This window comes from Bubalus kerabau, chromosome 9 (genome assembly GCF_029407905.1).
Source record: "Bubalus kerabau isolate K-KA32 ecotype Philippines breed swamp buffalo chromosome 9, PCC_UOA_SB_1v2, whole genome shotgun sequence".
In the NCBI taxonomy this organism is placed as follows: Eukaryota; Metazoa; Chordata; class Mammalia; order Artiodactyla; family Bovidae; genus Bubalus; species Bubalus kerabau.
The window spans coordinates 91760482-91777459 of record NC_073632.1 but is presented as its reverse complement, the minus strand read 5'-3'; the positions used below and the strand labels follow the sequence as shown (position 1 = coordinate 91777459).

General features: G+C 38.3%; 1 protein-coding gene and 1 long non-coding RNA gene across 3 annotated transcripts in view; one reads left to right on the top strand and one right to left on the bottom strand.

Annotated features, from left to right (window-relative positions):
* The window catches only part of GRM1 (glutamate metabotropic receptor 1), a 431554-nt gene that overhangs the window by 17520 nt on the left and 397056 nt on the right, over positions 1 to 16978 (bottom strand). For both annotated transcript variants that reach the window (XM_055535886.1, XM_055535887.1), the window contains exon 7: positions 15100 to 16030. In XM_055535886.1, the coding sequence (XP_055391861.1) occupies positions 15100 to 16030 (931 nt within the window). The remainder of the gene's footprint in view (positions 1 to 15099; positions 16031 to 16978) is intronic.
* The window catches only part of LOC129620115 (uncharacterized), a 52418-nt gene continuing 37115 nt past the window's right edge, over positions 1676 to 16978 (top strand). Inside the window, exons 1-2 of the long non-coding RNA XR_008698387.1 lie at positions 1676 to 2060; positions 14749 to 14834. This is a non-coding gene — a long non-coding RNA (uncharacterized LOC129620115). The remainder of the gene's footprint in view (positions 2061 to 14748; positions 14835 to 16978) is intronic.

The window sequence follows — 16978 nt, the reverse complement described above, 5'->3', positions numbered from 1 at the left end:
GATTTTTAATGGAGCATCTTCACAAGTTTCCCCTAGAGTTCTAAAATGTTTAACAAGATCTTGATTAGACTGCAATCTGTATTATATCTTGCATCTCTCCTGTGGTCTTTCTCACTTATTATGTAACTTATTGATTTTAATTCTTATCTCCAACAGTAAACAGGTCATAGTTTCTGAGGGCAGAATCCATGATTGATTTCCCATTGCAGCTACTTTAATCCCCTTTTATCTGTCTCAATTTTTGGAAATAAAAGAAAACCATGTAATTTTTCATTCAAACTGATTACTTTTAAGAATGAAGGCAGTGCTCTTAAAAATTATCATGGAAAAAAGCATAAACTGGGACTTTCCTGGGCATAGAGAGACATATGATCATCTATTTGCAGTAAGTATTGAATGAATGGTTGAGTAAACAAAACAGGATGAAATATTCCTTATATGAAAATAATACAGAAATAATCTCGAGCTCCTTTATCACTTTGGTAGTTGCAGGAATATCAAAAGCATGTATTATTTTTGGTAATAATTCCTAAATTAATTCTCTTGCTTAATATCAACTGTCATAAAATCTCCAGCAAAATTTACATTAAAAAATTAGTAAAAGTAATGTGTATGTGTGTGTGCAAAAACTAAACTATATATAAAAATGTTAATGATAGTTTTTCTCTGTGTATGGGTAGAATTGCAGGTAATTTTTATTAGCTGTTTTGTGTTTTTCTGTATTTTCCAAATTCTCAATTAATATTTATGACTTTTTAAAATATGTAAAATAAGCTATAACTGTTAATACAAAAAGAAATTTATAATACATAATTCAGAAGTATAATTCCCTCTTCTTTTGGCTTTGTCCCAATGAACTAAGGAATTATACGGGAATTTTGAATATATTTTCTTTTGCTGAAAAAAGTTAAGGTAAAAATCCTAAATATATATTCAAATATATGAGGAGCTACTAAGTAGAAATCACAGAAATTTGAGAGAATTCCCTGGCGGTCTAGTGGTTGGGACCCTGCACTCTCAGTGCTGAGGGCCTGGGTTCAGTCCCTTGTTGGGAACTAAGATCCCACAAGTCATGTGGCCAAAATAAATAAATAATAATTAAAAACAAATTTCAGAATTTGGAAATTCATACTAATATTTTGTAGGTCCTGAAGTCTTTCTTAATTCAAAATTCTGGTAAATTTAGTCTTTATACTGTACATAAACTACTTTATTTTATATATATTCTCAATATTTATTTTCACATATAGGCATCTTTATTAATGAAAAAGTAAAAGCTCAAAATTAGAAAAAAAATTACAACTTAAAGTACATAAAAGGAAAAAAGAAAACCCTGGTGTATTTCCAGATAAACTTTAGGTGCCAGACTGACAAAGTGAGTCTTCATATTATTTTGCTCTGATTTATCACAGGGAGTGAGAAAAAGAGATGATGAAAACAACTTGTCTAAAACTAAAATTGTCACCTCAGGATGTTTTGAAATAATACAGAAGACAAAATTATTACTTTGGTAAGAAGCTCAAAATTAATGATAATGAAAAAGAACTTAGTTCATTTAACTTTGTGAAGTTTTTAGTATCCTTGACTACAGCCTTAATATTAGATATAGTTTTCATTATCATATCTGTTTAAGCAGAGGTGTTAATATCATCATGCCACCACCCATAAAACCTGAAAAGAAACTGATAGACAATTATCATAGACAAATAGACAATAGAATATCATAGACTGATAGACAATTATCATGTAATTTCTTTTACAGTATTAGAAGTAGTCACCATAGCCCTAAAAGAAATCTTGGCAGTATCATAACCTGATAAAGATTATGATAAACCTCATAACTTGAGAAAGATGAAGGGGAAATATTAAAATTGGTATAAGAGGACTTCTGTTTCCAGGTAAGATGTAATTCCTTGGGATAAACTATAGCTCCCCCACTGAAAACAACTACCAGAAAACAGGTAAAATATTTTGAAAAACCATTTAAAGACATTGAGAAGCTCTCATGGCAACCAGAATCCGAGAGACTAATAAGTCAGAAAGAAGAGAACTTCAGAGAGGTAAGGAGATAATCTTCAAGTTATTTTTTTCCATTGGAACATTCAATGATTCTTTATACAGAAGAACAGATTCAAAGAACAGGTTCAGAGGGCAAGCAGAGGTTCTTAACTAAGAGGTAATGTATAAGTTTCAGAAACACTTGAAGATATTAAAGAGAATCTCCTAAAGTTGCCTTTGGACAGAAAGTCATGTGAGGTTGGGACAGACTGGGAGAGAAGGATTGACATATATACACTACCATGTGTAAAACAGATAGCTAGTGGGAAGCTGCTCTATAGCACAGGGAGATCAGCTTGGTGCTCCATGATGACTAGACGGGTGGGATGGAAGTAGAGGAGGCAGGCTCAAGAGGGAGGGGATATATGTATACATATAGCTGATTCACTTTATTGTACAGCAGAAACACAACACTGCAAAGCAATTATACTCCAATAAAAAATATATATACAGCTATAGTAGGAAAAAAGTACACAATTTCACATTTATGGAATAAGAACAGGCAAGACTAATCTATGGGGATGAAAATCAGAATAGAGGTTGTCCCTAGTCTGGCGGGTTATACTTCATGGGGTCACAGAGTCGGACACGACTGAGGGACTAACACTTTCACTTTTCTAGATAGTGGAGGTCTTCCCTGGTGGCTCAATGGTAAAGAATCCGCCTGCGATTCAGGAGACGAGTGTTCAATCCCTGGGTCGGGAAGATCCGCTGGAGAAGGAAATGGCAACCCAATCCGGTATTCTTGCCTGAGAAATCCCATGGACAGACGAGCCTGGCAGGCTACAGTCCATGGAGTCAGAAAAGAGTCAGAGTCGAACACAACTTAGTGACTAAATAGCAATGACTAGATAGTGGGACAGATTAGAAAGGAATATGAGCAAGATTTCCAGGGTGATGGCAATGCTCTCTATCGACTGATTTTTAGTTACAGAATTTCAATTGCATTTTCAGGAAATTGTGGGAAATTATGTATAGGACTTTGAATAAAAAACTGCATATAAGTAGGAAAATATAAAAATTAATAGTTACTTGCTCTCAGGGAATCAGAAGAAGGGGTGGAGAGTTGCAAGTTTCAGTATTAAAACATTTGATGACATTAAGCCAAGATAGTTTGCTTCATCCTTTTAGTCCTGGGAATCATCTTGTCATTTGGACCTAAGTTTTCAGAACCCATGGGTCACCATCTCCTTCCCTCGTCTCCGCATCAGAGAGCTCTATGACCATTTCCAATGCTTGTTTGAGTAACTGCTTTTCTCTGCTTCTGGGTCTTATCAGTCTCCCTCTCTTATACAACAACCACATCTTGGGTGTGATAACACATTTAATCTGGTAACTGTTCATGTATTATGGGCTTTGGAGCTAAACTACCCTGAAGTGATGCACATCTCCACCTACTCTGAATTTCTGTGAACAATCTTTCCTTCTATTTTTACCTCTTAAGCAATTCGCTGTGTTCACTCTCTTTACCCACAACTGTCAAAACCCTAGGTCAGGTCACTATGATTTCCTAGCAGCCTCCTCCCAGAGCATCCGAACCTGCACCTTGCTCTCCTGTGTCCTCCACACTGCGCGTGAAGTGCTAGCTCTAGAGCACAGTTCTCACTAATGACAGCGCCCCCCTGCTTGGTGACTGGGGTGGCCTTCCATTGCTCAGAGGACAAGAACCACACTTTTGAGGTCCTTATGGAGACCCTGCCTGATCTGGTGTGAGCTGACCCTTCTCGTCTCCTTATCATACTTCCCTGTATTCTCATCTCTGGCATCCTGGAATTTTTTCAGCCATCAGTGGCTTTTGTTTTTTTGGTCTTTTAGCTCAGAGCCTTTACACTCTGATTCCTTGACTTGTCTGCCGCACTAACTCCCTTCCTGTCCTCAGTTCAGTTCAGTTCAGTTGCTCAGTCGTGTCCGACTCTTTGCAACCCCATGAATCCCAGCACGCCAGGCCTCCCTGTCCATCACCAACTCCCAGAGTTCACTCAGACTCACGTACAACAAGTCAGTGATGCCATCCAGCCATCTTATCCTCTGTCGTCCCCTTCTCCTCCTGCCCCAATCCCTCCCAGCATCAGTCTTTTCCAATGAGTCAACTCTTCGCATGAGGTGGCCAAAGTACGGGAGTTTCAGCTTTAGCATCATTCCTTCCAGTGAACACCCAGGACTGATCTCCTTCAGAATGGACTGGTTGGGTCTCCTTGCAATCCAAGGGACTCTCAAGAGTCTTCTCCAACACCACAGTTCAAAAGCATCAATTCTTTGGCACTCAACTTTCTTCACATTCCAACTCTCACATCCATACATGACTACTGGAAAAACCATAGCCTTGACTAGACGGACCGTTGTTGGCAAAGTAATGTCTCTGCTTTTCAATATGCTATCTAGGTTGGTCATAACTTTCCTTCCAAGGAGTAAGCATCTTTTAATTTCATGGCTGCAATCACCATCTGCAGTGATTTTGGAGCCCAAAAAAATGAAGTCTGACACTGTTTCCACTGTTTCCCCATCTATTTTCCATGAAGTGATGGGACCAGACGCCATGATCTTCGTCTGTCCTAACTAACCCCCTTTCTCCTTCAGAAGTCCTAACCTAAATAATCCTTCATCCTGGGAGCATGTCCAGCTTTTACACATCAGGACTGGTTAGATCCTTTTAATAACACTCTTGTAACACCTTGTTTTTATCCTTACAAACACTCACTACACCTGTAATTATGTGTTTAATGTCTGGTCTCCTGGCCAGGATCCAACTTTCCACAGAGACAGGGGCTGGACCTGTTTTGTTCACCATGGCACTCCCTGCCTTTGTCTCAGTGGCCGGCACACATTAGGTGTGTGAGTGAGTCATTAGAGCTTTGCTTCCTAATGTGTGTCAGCCTTGAGCCCATTCTAACCATCAGAGCAAGAGTAATTTTATACTAGGATCAGCCTTGTAATAACTTTTGACTTTAAACAGTTGGAGCTAAATAAAATCTTACTAAAATGGCTTGCAATTCTATCTCTTTCAATAAGACACTGACAGAATCACTGGCTAAAGTCCCTAATCTGCCTGGGGATGGATCTATAACCATCCCTCCTGCTCCCTCTCCTCTCCCCTTGCTGCCCCATTATCATAACTTCTTTTATCCTACGTTGATCATGTTAAGTCTTCATTTTTTTCCTTTGTTAACACTTTTCCTACTCCCCCATCCCACACCCACCTAAGCCAAATAACAAGCAGTGTGAAGTTTAATCAAGTGGAAAATGACATTAATTCCCACAGTGTCTGAGAGCATTTACTAAGGGCAAGCTCACAGTATATATTTTTACAACTGAGAAATCAGAGACAGGAAAGTATTTTGTATCGTTATTGATTTCTTTTAAGCAGTTGTTTTTCAATATCTTTAGCAGCATCACTAGGGACTTGACCTAATTTTGTTAGCAGCAGACTTCTCATTTATCTTGAAGATAATCTGCATAGAGGGTGTTATTAAGTTGCCTTCAGTTATAGTAGATTTCCCTTACCCCTCTGAGATAAAATCAAATTATAGACACTTTTTTTGGTTAACTGGATTAAATATTTGCTGATTTTCTTTCACTATTCTATTAATGTTAATAATAAGTAATACTTTATCATTGGCCTGTAATTTATGATGTATTTTAATTCATTCAGAGCACAATATCCTAATGATCCATAATTCCTTTTTTAAAAAACAGCTTTTCCCTTCCTCTCTGTTCATCTTGGGGCTTCCCAGATGGTTCAGTGGGTAAAGAATCTGCCTGCAATGCAGGAGATGCAGGAGATGTGGGTTCAATTCCTGGGTCAGGAAGATCCTCTGATTCCAGCATTTCAATATTCTTGCCTGGAGAATCCCACGGACAGAGGTGCCTGGAGGGCTACAGTCCATAGGGTCACAAAGAGTTAAACACAACTGAAGCAACTTTAGCACACACATGCTCTGTTCATCTTCAGGCATCTTAGGAGTATTTTATAGCCAGGATCCTCTACAAGGTAGCAAAGACAAGGCCTGGTTTTTACATTTGTCTGACGCTACACCTCCTACCTTCATAACAAACGCTATAGCAGAGTGATGCATTTTCTCGCCCCTCTATTGGCATATCTGCTGGAGTGTGTAATAGTCACTCACATATTGCACAGATAGGTGATTATTTGGCTGACTGGTTACCACCTGCAAGTTTTAGAGTTTCTTTCCATCAAACTTTCTAAATATAAAATGCTGGTGCTTATAAGTGACTTATTCAGATGCCAGAGAAGAAAGGGGGAGGGGTGGGATGGAGATGGAATTACTCTTGTGGAGATACTTGTAGAGCTTCTGCTCATGTCATAATTATACTGCTTTTCTGAGAACTGCCTCCTGGGAGTGATGGGCCCCAGGGAGATGGTTTTATACTCTGTGTCCATCATGTCCATCATATCCTTGACCTGGGATAGACATCTGAGTCAGGCTGAAGCAATCAGTTTCTGCCTGTTTTATGTAGAGGCATGTGGATTGAGGGAATTGAAGCAGTGTCTTCAGTAACTGGACCTATAACAACATGTAAACTCGGGAGCACTGAGATGGTTGTCCTTGGACTGATCAAGAGGGCACAGAAATGGAGAAAGCAGATGTATGAGGAGAAGAAGGAGGCATGGAGGGGGCCAGGAGATTACACAGAGCACTGAAACCTTTGTCTTCAGGAGACCAGTCCACTTTGTGGCCCAGAAGCATTCCAAACTCTGTTACCGTTAAGATATCAGAAATTATTCCTTATATTCTTTCTATTAAATACCCCACCCCCTTTTTATTAGACTAGCTTAATTTGGCTTTTATGACTAGCTTCGAAAGAGCTCTAACTAATGAGCCTATTGGCACTGTTCTCGACATGAAGCTTCCAAATCCTCTGGTCCTTTCTTCTCAGTTTATTCATTGTGCAGGCTGCTAATATTTCTGCTCCTGAACTAGCTTTACAAACATGTTTCTCACATGGCCTGCTTCCCCTTTGAGTAGATAACACTTTACACTGGCACTGAGGCTAACAGATGGAATGCAAATGATCTCATCTCTCTTTAGCTGTGGCCAAGCATGGACAGGGTGCCAAGTCATGTCAAACAGGGTGTCCTTCCTTGCACACCTTGCACACTGAGTAACACCCGCACGCCTGGACTCTCAGCAGACACACAGCTCCTCCATCCTGTCCAGTGTGGATATTATAAAATGGCAGTAATGATGCACACACCCAACTTTCAGATCTCTCTTCATGTGAAGGGGTAGTGCAGAGTTTTATGTTAGCATACAAACTTTCATACCTCCTCCCCCATTTTCATAACTTTAATGTCACTAGCTAACAGTTATTGAGGTTTTATTGTGTGTTAAGCACTGCACTATACTCTGTATAGATTTTTCCATTTATTTATACAAAGGGAAAATAAATTTGCTTAGGCCAGCTTAGTTTGGCTTCTGTAACTTGAAGTCAAAGAGTTCTAATTAATGAGCCTATAAGATTTTTTCTTATGATCTAAGAACATCGGTGATCATGTTTAGCCTGTAGGCCTCCAGTGTCTCCTCTGATAGTTTTTCTCATTTAATAGGTGACTGTTACATAGACTGGGACCAAGAATAAAAACTATCTGTTACATAAAGTGGGACCTTGCAAAAATAAGAAGCCCAGACTCAGTAACCTTCTGACTCTAAATTTACACACCCACCTAAATCACCACATTGTACCGTTTCCTATTATTTCACTCACTGGATTTTATTGTAATGGGGTTTTATACCATTAAACTGTGAACTTCTTGAGGGCTAACCCCATGCCTCATTTATTTTATTGAATGCAGGTGTGAATGAATGCATTTTTGAGATAACAAACATAAAAATAAAAAAAAATAAAAGTGATTAAAATCATATTTTAATTAAAGTGGTAAAATGATTTTAGTCTAATTTATTCCTCTCACAAAAATGGCCTTGAACTTCCCAAGTCTTAGTTTTTTTACTTACATAACAATGTTCCATGTTCCTACTTTGGGTCATTATAGATACCATCTGGAATGCTTTGGAATTCAGTTCAGAAATTACACATTATAAACATAGGAGAATAAAATATTAAGTTTGAGAACTTGAATATGTATATCAGGCAAGTTCATTTGAATTTGAAAGAAATATAAAAGTCAGCCTATATTGAAAAGGAATATGTTCTCTTTGAAGCTGTAAAAGAATCTGTGCCCCATGGTCTCAACATAGAATTTGAAAACATAAAATATGAGTATTGAAAGTAGCTATTTCTGTGTTATTTGCAAAATGAGTATATTATTCAGAAGAGGGGGGAAAGAAAACAATGCTGACTGCAGATTTGCTGCACCTGCTGGGAACAAGTTGTACCCATCCCGCACATGACCATGTCCTCATCCCTCCCCCTGCACTTAAGCCCGTGGTCTCTAAAGATGGTCTCTCACCATGGCTGCTCCTCAACACACAACTTACTCACTAACTTATTTTCATCTTAAATTATGACTGATGTGCTTTTAGGTCATAGTGTTACTTACTTCAGAGAGTAAAGACATTTCAGCTTGTTTTTTTCCAGGGAGCATAAGGCTTTACCCCAAACGAAATATCCTCTCTCTGGCAGGCTCAGGCACTATGACTGGCTGTCAGGAAGAGAGCCAAGGGTTTAGATTTCTAGCCCCTTCTAATCAGAGCTGAATGAAGGGAACTCTTTCATTCTCATCTGAGTCTGACTCTTTATACACAGCTCTCTTCTTTCTTCTACAAGCAACCTGAACTTAGGAGCTGTGACTCCTCCAGCTCCACCCACAAGGCCAGGACAGCACACCTTTCTTTTCAGCTTTTCCACATTTGTCCCATCTCAACTCTTACAATGTTTGTATCCCCGGAGACCTGATAAGATCAGTAGTAAAGGTTTGTATTTTCATATTTTATTTAACATTTCTCTAATTTCCCAGCTTGATTCTTCCTTTCTAATGTCAGGCAACACACATGTAACTGAATGAGAACTGGCATCAACCACAATCAACATACTCTTCAAAGCTGGTGCTTCATTATGACACTTGTCAATTGATGTCAAATAGCTGTATAGCAAGGGCACAGTTCTTGGTCAGACTGCCCAGCATAAACTTTAGGATCTCCATATTTTTATTTCTCCTCGTCTGTCAGTTGCTTTCTCATATACTATACTTGAGCTTACATTTCCCCTGTATTATAACACACCTCCCTCTTCCCTGGCCTCCTTAGATACTGTCTAAACTTCTTAACTCCTTTAATGATGAGCTCCTCAATGTACTGCAATAAAAATTCTACTCACATCTCACCACTGAAATCACTCAAGGATAACCATGGTGTCTCCATCCATGGAGATCCCAAGTTCTATCATCCTGAAACAGTCTGTTATGGACTGAATGGTTGTGCTTACCCTAAATTCATGTGTTGACATCTTAACCCCCCCCAACATGATGGTATTAGGAGATGGAGACTTTGGGAGATGATTAGGGTTAGATGGCAGCTGTCTGCAGCCCAAATGGGAGAGGTCTTACCGGAACTCAGCCATAATGAAACCCTGATCTTGGACTCTCAGCCTCCAGAACAGTGAAATGATAGATGTCTGTCTTTTAAGCCTCCAGTCTGTGGGATTTGCCTATGGCAAAAGAGTGGATTAAAATAGTCTCTTGCTTAGTTTCCTTGATAATGCAAAATTTCTCTGTTCCCCCACCTCTTTTTATTATGTGTTGTTTATTGCTTTCATTTTTTTCTTATTTATCTTCTCTCTTAAATGTAAGTGTTTCTTAATGTTCTTCCTCTGACTTTCTTCTATTCTCATATCACAATCACTCTTTTGGCCACTGACATTGACAATTAATCCTCAAATCTAGAGCTCTGGCTCAGACCTGCGTCTTAAGCTCCTGACTTAAATTGTTAAATAACCTTATGGATGCCTCTGTTTGAATTACTGTTACAGGATTTTTGATTGGTTAAGTCTGAAACCCAACTTAGCAACATTTCCCCAGCCCTATTCCTGTATTCCCTGTCAGTTTTCATGGTAGTTGTATTTTTCTACTACCAACTGCTACATGGTAGTTGTAGCAGAAATTACGAGAGTTCAAACAATAATTTCTATTGTTCATGCCTTTCTTCCTCTCCCCAAATCATTATTTCAGTTCTAATAACTTAAGCTCAGAAAACTTCTTCATATGTATGCCTTGGTTTTGACTTTTCTTTCTTTGCTCTCATTTAAACCTTTTATTTTTAACCTGTCCTCTGGATTATTGTAGCACTCTATTAACTAGTCTGTCTACAGTCGATCTATTCCCATAAAGCTCACACATGATCATAAAATTTCACAAAAGTCATTAATGCATCTTGTGGTCTCCATAAAAAATATCCAAATTTCTTCTTCGAACATTGATCACTATCTGTAATCTGACCTCTTTCTGTATTTACAAATTTTCCCATACTACACCTCTCCATGTACTTTACTCAACAGATTCCATATTTCAAACCAAAAGTACACAAACATTTCTGAATTCTTTGCTTATATTATTTTCTGCATGTGAAATGGTCTAACCATAGCACATTTTCTCTTGTTGAAAAGCATCCTTTATGGTTAAGTTCAAATACCACTTTTATACTTTTATCAAGAAGTTTTTCCTCATCTTTCCATGGACTCCACTCCATTTAACTGGGCTGAATCTCTTTCTTCCCTGAACACACAAACTATTATATTGGTCCTCTATTATGGCACCTAACCCAGCATATTTAGTTGTATTTTTTAGTGTTTCCCTTACTATATTATAAGACTGGTTCAGTCTGTGCCCATCTCTTAAATCTTTTTTTATCCTAAATATTAACTAGCACCATACCAAGTACCTAAGTGCTTTTATGAAGCATATGTTACTGTTGACACACTTGTTGATTAAATAAGTGGATAACAAACAGCATATCCACCATAAATGTTGGTCTCAAGTAGTAAAATTCTATGATGAGTACTTCAATAAAATCTTCTATAAAACCAAGTGAAGAATCACAATGACTTTTAAAGCTATTTATTAGATGATTTAAGGGAAAATAATTTTTAAATGACAGATTTTCTCATTTACAAGCTAGAAGAGTGAATGAGTTCTTTTTATGAAAGATAACATGTTATCTCTATTTGATTTGATGTCTTCTGGCTAACAGCCGTCGTTCCTTTCATAGTAAAGGAGGAAAGATTAAAGCATACACACTAATGCTACAGACTTCTTTACCTTTTCTTACGGACAAAACAATATGTTTCTAGGAGATCAAGAGAAAGATGTCCTCAGAGCATCATTCCACTTGTATTTTACTTAGAGCTTTTGCCCTCATTAAAAGCATATATACAGATGTTTAAGAAATAATCACAGGAACGTATTAATACACTATTTACTTAGAAGCCTATGTTTTAAAATTACCTCCTTGCATCAATCTAATGCATTTTTCTGGTGATTATCATTGTTTTTCTTTTTGCTTTCAATTACGCACCCCAAAAAAGTCATAGGAGTGTGTTGTCACATTTCAGCTCCATGTGCCCTCAAACTATTTGGCACTCATTGAGGTTATTTATTCAAAAAATGACTAGAAATGTTAGTTTGACATTTAGCCATTGATATAATTATTTTTTTTTAAAGAAAGCATGTCTTTTACATAATGTTTTAAGCTTTTAGTTGCATAATGCTAATTCATTTTGCTTTAAAAGGAAGTGACAAGTAACTCAGACCTAAATAACTTAATTACTCATATCTATGGATTTCTATGCTTCCTCTCCTGCCAAGAAAGAGAATTTTACCAATATCTTTATATTAAGTTAGGGCCCGAATATGTTCCCATTCAAATACATTAACAGCTTAAGATATTAGCCTGGTCAAAGATAATTATGTTATTCAATTGCTCTTCCAGGACAGGATTATGCCTAGTAGGACTTCTAACTATAAGCAACTCAAGTAATCCAAACACCCAATGTATTGATTAAACTCCTCCTAAATTTTATTTCAGAAAACATAAAGGCAAGTGCCCAAACCTTTGATTATATCAGATATATGGCTGTGAACAAAACAACAAATTGAAGTAAACTTTGCAAAAACAGACACACAACATCAGCCATTCCCTCTATCTCAGAAACAGCCTGGTATGAATATAGTCGGACTTGCCACTCCTCAGAATAATATCGAAAAAGATAGATCAGTTGGAAGCTCTTCATTACAGCATCTGTTCTGTGTTTATAGCCACATATGCAGACTGCTGAACACCCACAGTGCACCATAAACGTAGGGATTACACATCCAGAATGGCAATACACTCATTGGGTGATGTGTTCCCTAGAGTTTTCAGCCCCTTGCTTCAGTTGGCAAAACTCTGCTAGATTTTTGTTGCTGTAGAAAATATTAGATTGTTTGTGGTTTTTGCAACTTTGGAGACAAACCAGGCAATCATAAAGCAGCAATAAAAAGGTAAAAACAGGCCCTGAGATTATTGTTATATTTTAAAAGTACAGTCTCATAGAGAGTTACAAGAGAAGTAACAGCAGAGTAAGTGAGAAAAATGAGTAAATAAATGGTCGCTTTCCATGGAAATTTAAACTCAAATACCCTCTGTGGGTCAGCTCAGCTGTGTGATGCCCTTTGGAGGAGCTACCAATTGTACAAAGAAAGCTGCATATTAGAATTACTAATTAGAAGTATTATTTCTTATTGTCAGAATCTAATAACATGTGATAAATAAAAGAGAGCCAATAGTTGAGCAATGCATTAAGTGCTGAAAGCAGTGCTTCCTAGACAACCAGCCCAATTTAGACCAAGGTGATGTTTCTCTCAAAAGTGTGGTTCCAATGAAATTAATTTCTAAATTCTTAATAATGCTGGGAATATTCTCAACTCTTAATGAAAGCAGTTCCAGGTGTGAGAAGGTACTCAGAATAAGCACAATAGCCAGGGACTGTATACATGGTAAGCTAACTTCACTTTATCCCAGCAGTGAAGCAATGTGTACTAAGGATTAGTCACTTTTCTCTTGGACAGATGCCCATATCTGTCTCTCACAGAATCACTGAGAGAGCTGTCAAAATGCATAATCCTGAGTACCAACAAAAGATATCTTGATTACATAGGTTCCCTCTTTCCATTAAATGGTTAGAAGAACAGTTTTCAGAAATGACTCATGACCAAAAATCATAAGAAAACTTCTGAAGAACCGTAACGAAGGCAGTTAGAAAACATGGAGCTGAGTAATGGTAGATGGTGGAATGAAACACTCAGAAAGCCATTTGGGGTGCAACAGAAGTCTCTTAGTCTTCACAAACACTCAGGTTTAAAGAGTGTTTTCTCCCTTCTTTTCATTTTGTTCCCTCTCATTCCTTCCATCTAAATGATAATTGTCATGATGCCATTGTACATCTGGACTCTGTAGCTATCGTCTGGTTTTTGGGTTTTGTTTTGTTTTTTTGTTTTTGTTTTTTTCATTTCACAGCACTGTTGTTTTGCTTTCATGCTCACTGGAACTGAGGGGATGTTGGTTAGAATGAAAAATCAGGGCAATGGAAGAAAACAAATAAGTGGCTTTAATAATCAGAATTTCATGAAGAAGTAGATGTAAACTATTGACTTCATCCTTAACACTGAAAAAAATTAGGGATACTTTATTTGAAGTAATAATAAAACTTGATGGACTTCAAACATATTTATTTCCTCAAGACTCCCTCATCTGAGCCTCAAACCAATTATATGGTTTCTGTAAAAGAGACCCATGGTGCTGCTTTGCAAGCAAAGGTATAAAACCCAGAAATTTAAGGCATGTAGATTTTTTGACATATGTTATGATGAGAAATTTCATGCCAGTTAAGGCCTAGGCAAAGAATAGCTAACTAAATGGAATTTACTTAAGAGTCACACAAATTCACAATGGTTTGGTGTCCTCACTTATCAAAAGGAGGAAAATAACACCCATTCCTCTTACCTGGCTGACTTATTCAAGTGCACAGAATAGTTCTAAAACAATTACATAACTATTACTATTAAAAGCCTTCACTTTCATAGGATTGTTTCAAAAAGTAAAATTAATACTGCTACTGGGGGAAATAGTTTCATTTTTGGAAAATTAAATTACTGTTAGAACTTCAAGCATGCATGTTATTTTAAATGTTGTAAATGTGACATGAAATCTGTTTTCATGGGTCTCAGAATGAGATGACACATGCAAATTTTAGCATATGCTTCCCTGCAAAACAGAGTCAGGAAAAATACAGGAATGTGTGTATTATATAAACTACTCAGAAAAATTACCAAAATAGAAATAAGCTGGACTTTGATGTTCACACTGACTCTCAAGTTTGAGCTCTTTACCTTAATCTGGTTTCTTGTTTCATTTGGTGCTTGATGGCTAGAAATCATTCTGATCATAACCTTGTAGTAGAGATAGGTCAATTCATGTGTAGCATTATGAAGTTTATAGTATATATGAAATAAAGAAGAGGCGCCTGGTAAGATAGTTTCATAAGGGAACTTATTTCAGGATATATTTGGTGCTTAACTAAACTCAAATTTTGAAATAGGCCAGTTCCCCCAGGTGCTAAATTTCTTCCCTCTCCATCCCAGGTGAGTATGGCTCAAAAGTGATAAAAAAAAAAGTAAATCAGAAACTATCTCAACCATAATCTAAACTAGAAATTAGAACTAGAGATTGCATCTCTTCCCAGACCCCAGAGATGTACTGATACTCCACAGAAGATGGACCCATGCGAAAGGAAAACATTAGGGGCAGAACAGAAGCTGTAGATTCCAGGTAAGAGTGAATATGCACTCAGCTGGTTGTTGCTTCACACTCCTTGCTCTTTCAAAGAAATAAAAACACTGAAGACCTTTAGTACTAACACATTCCTACTGCAACAGAATGTGAGATTTGGATAAAAAAAGAAAAGATTAAGAAAGGACATGGAAAACATTGGGGGAATGGAAGAACATGCTTTAGTCAAATAGAAGAAAATAGAAAGAGAGAGGGAGAGACAGAAAGAGAAATAGAAAAGGCAAACCCAGGCCAGACAACTCACTTGGCATTCCCTGCCCCTGGTTTCTTTCTTCTGAAAATGCTGAGTAAAGTGTTGGAGCGGCAGGGCAGCTTGCCATCGCCAACGTGCATGCGGACCACGTCCGAGGTGGTGAAGGCACTGCGGACATTCCTCTCAGGTTTGGCAATAATGATGTACATCTTGGGGGTGAACATGCACCCCAGGGCCACCGTTACACTGAGGCTCACTGCAAAGCAGGTAGTAATGATCTTGTAGTTGCTCCCAAAGTAAATGGGCACGAAAGCCAGCCAGATGATGCAGGTGGTGTACATGGTGAAGGCAATGTATTTGGCCTCGTTGAAGTTGGCGGGCACATTGCGGGTCTTGAAGGCATAGTAGGTACAGCTCATGATGAGGAGCCCATTGTAGCCCAAAGGGGCCACAACCCCCAGGTTGCTGGTATTGCAGATAAGGTAGACTTCTTTGATGCTCGGGTAGGACAGGATGGGCATGGGGGGCTCCATGATGATCAGGGTTATCACCAAGGTTAGCTGCACGCTGATCAGAATTGAGGCAATGATCACCTGGGCCCAGGCACTCATAAACCTGGGCTTCCGGGTACAGATCTTCTTCTTGCTGCCAGCCAAGATGCGTGCGATGCGGTTGGTTTTGGTCACTAAAGCGGAGTAGCACATGGCGGAAGAGAGGCCGACCAGGAGGCGCTGCAGGTAGCAGGAGGTGGTAGTGGGCTTGGCAATCAGGGTGAAAGGACACACGTAACCAAGGAAGATGCCAGCTAGGATGATATAGCAAAGCTCCCGGCTGGAGGATTTGACCACAGGCGTGTCTCGGTATAGCACGAAGATCAGGGTGACAAACAAGGTGACAAGGATGCCCAAGCAGGAGAAGGCGATGGCTATGATGGACTCTATGTTGCTCCACTCAAGATAGCGGACAGGAATGGGTTCACATCCTGTGATGAGAAAGATAGTTTTAAGATGAATCCAAGATTTTGCTGATCAGTAACAACAGTGCTTACTGGTTGCAGGGGCATAGCTATATTCACAGCTTCCATGATGTATGGTGTTTACTTCCTTTTTAAAAATGCCTCCTTATCACACAAAGATGTACCATTGTTTTCTCTGGACAGTCATACTCCCAGATCTAATCTCATCTCAAGCCTAATGTGACATACTTAAGCCTATAAAAATAGTCTTTTCTTAAAGTGTTATAAGAGGATGATGCTTTGCGGATGGAACTCAGTTCTACACTTTCAGAAAATGAAAGAGAAAAATGGAAACTGCGTTTCCATTGAAAGTTAGATGGTCACAGTGTAACAGAATAAGTTAATAAGAAATAAAATGACACATTTTTTATTTTTATGTAGCCATTGTTCAGCGACAAATCCAGCTCATAGACACAAGTCCAGCTCATTAGAAAAGCATTTTCTTTCTTTCTTTCTTGCCAGCCAGAAAGCTGTTTTAAACATAAATTTCATTTGAATTCCTTAGAAGACTCTGTTTTCTCTTATTTGCCACATAGTACATTACTCACTTTAAGTTATTTACTTTAGGTCTTAGTGTCTCACCTCTTTAGTTGTGTATGATCTGTACGTGGCATCTGAGGGCCTTGACTTACCAGCCTCTAATAGACATACTAAGGAAGGATGAAATCTCCCTCACCCACCTCTTGAAAGGAGAGACAGCCCTGTTACTAAATGCCTGGCTTATCTTTTCCTTCCAGAATAAAGTCTGTTTTGTACTTCACAGAGATAAAAACATTTGTCAAGTCTTGGCAAAAACCCTTTCACACGGCTTTGTGTTTGGTCTGGGCCGTTATTTCCCAAATTGTGAGAATAAAAACATGTATTTCCATAAATTTAGGAAAGGATGCATTGTTCTAAAGCCATGAGAGCAAGGAA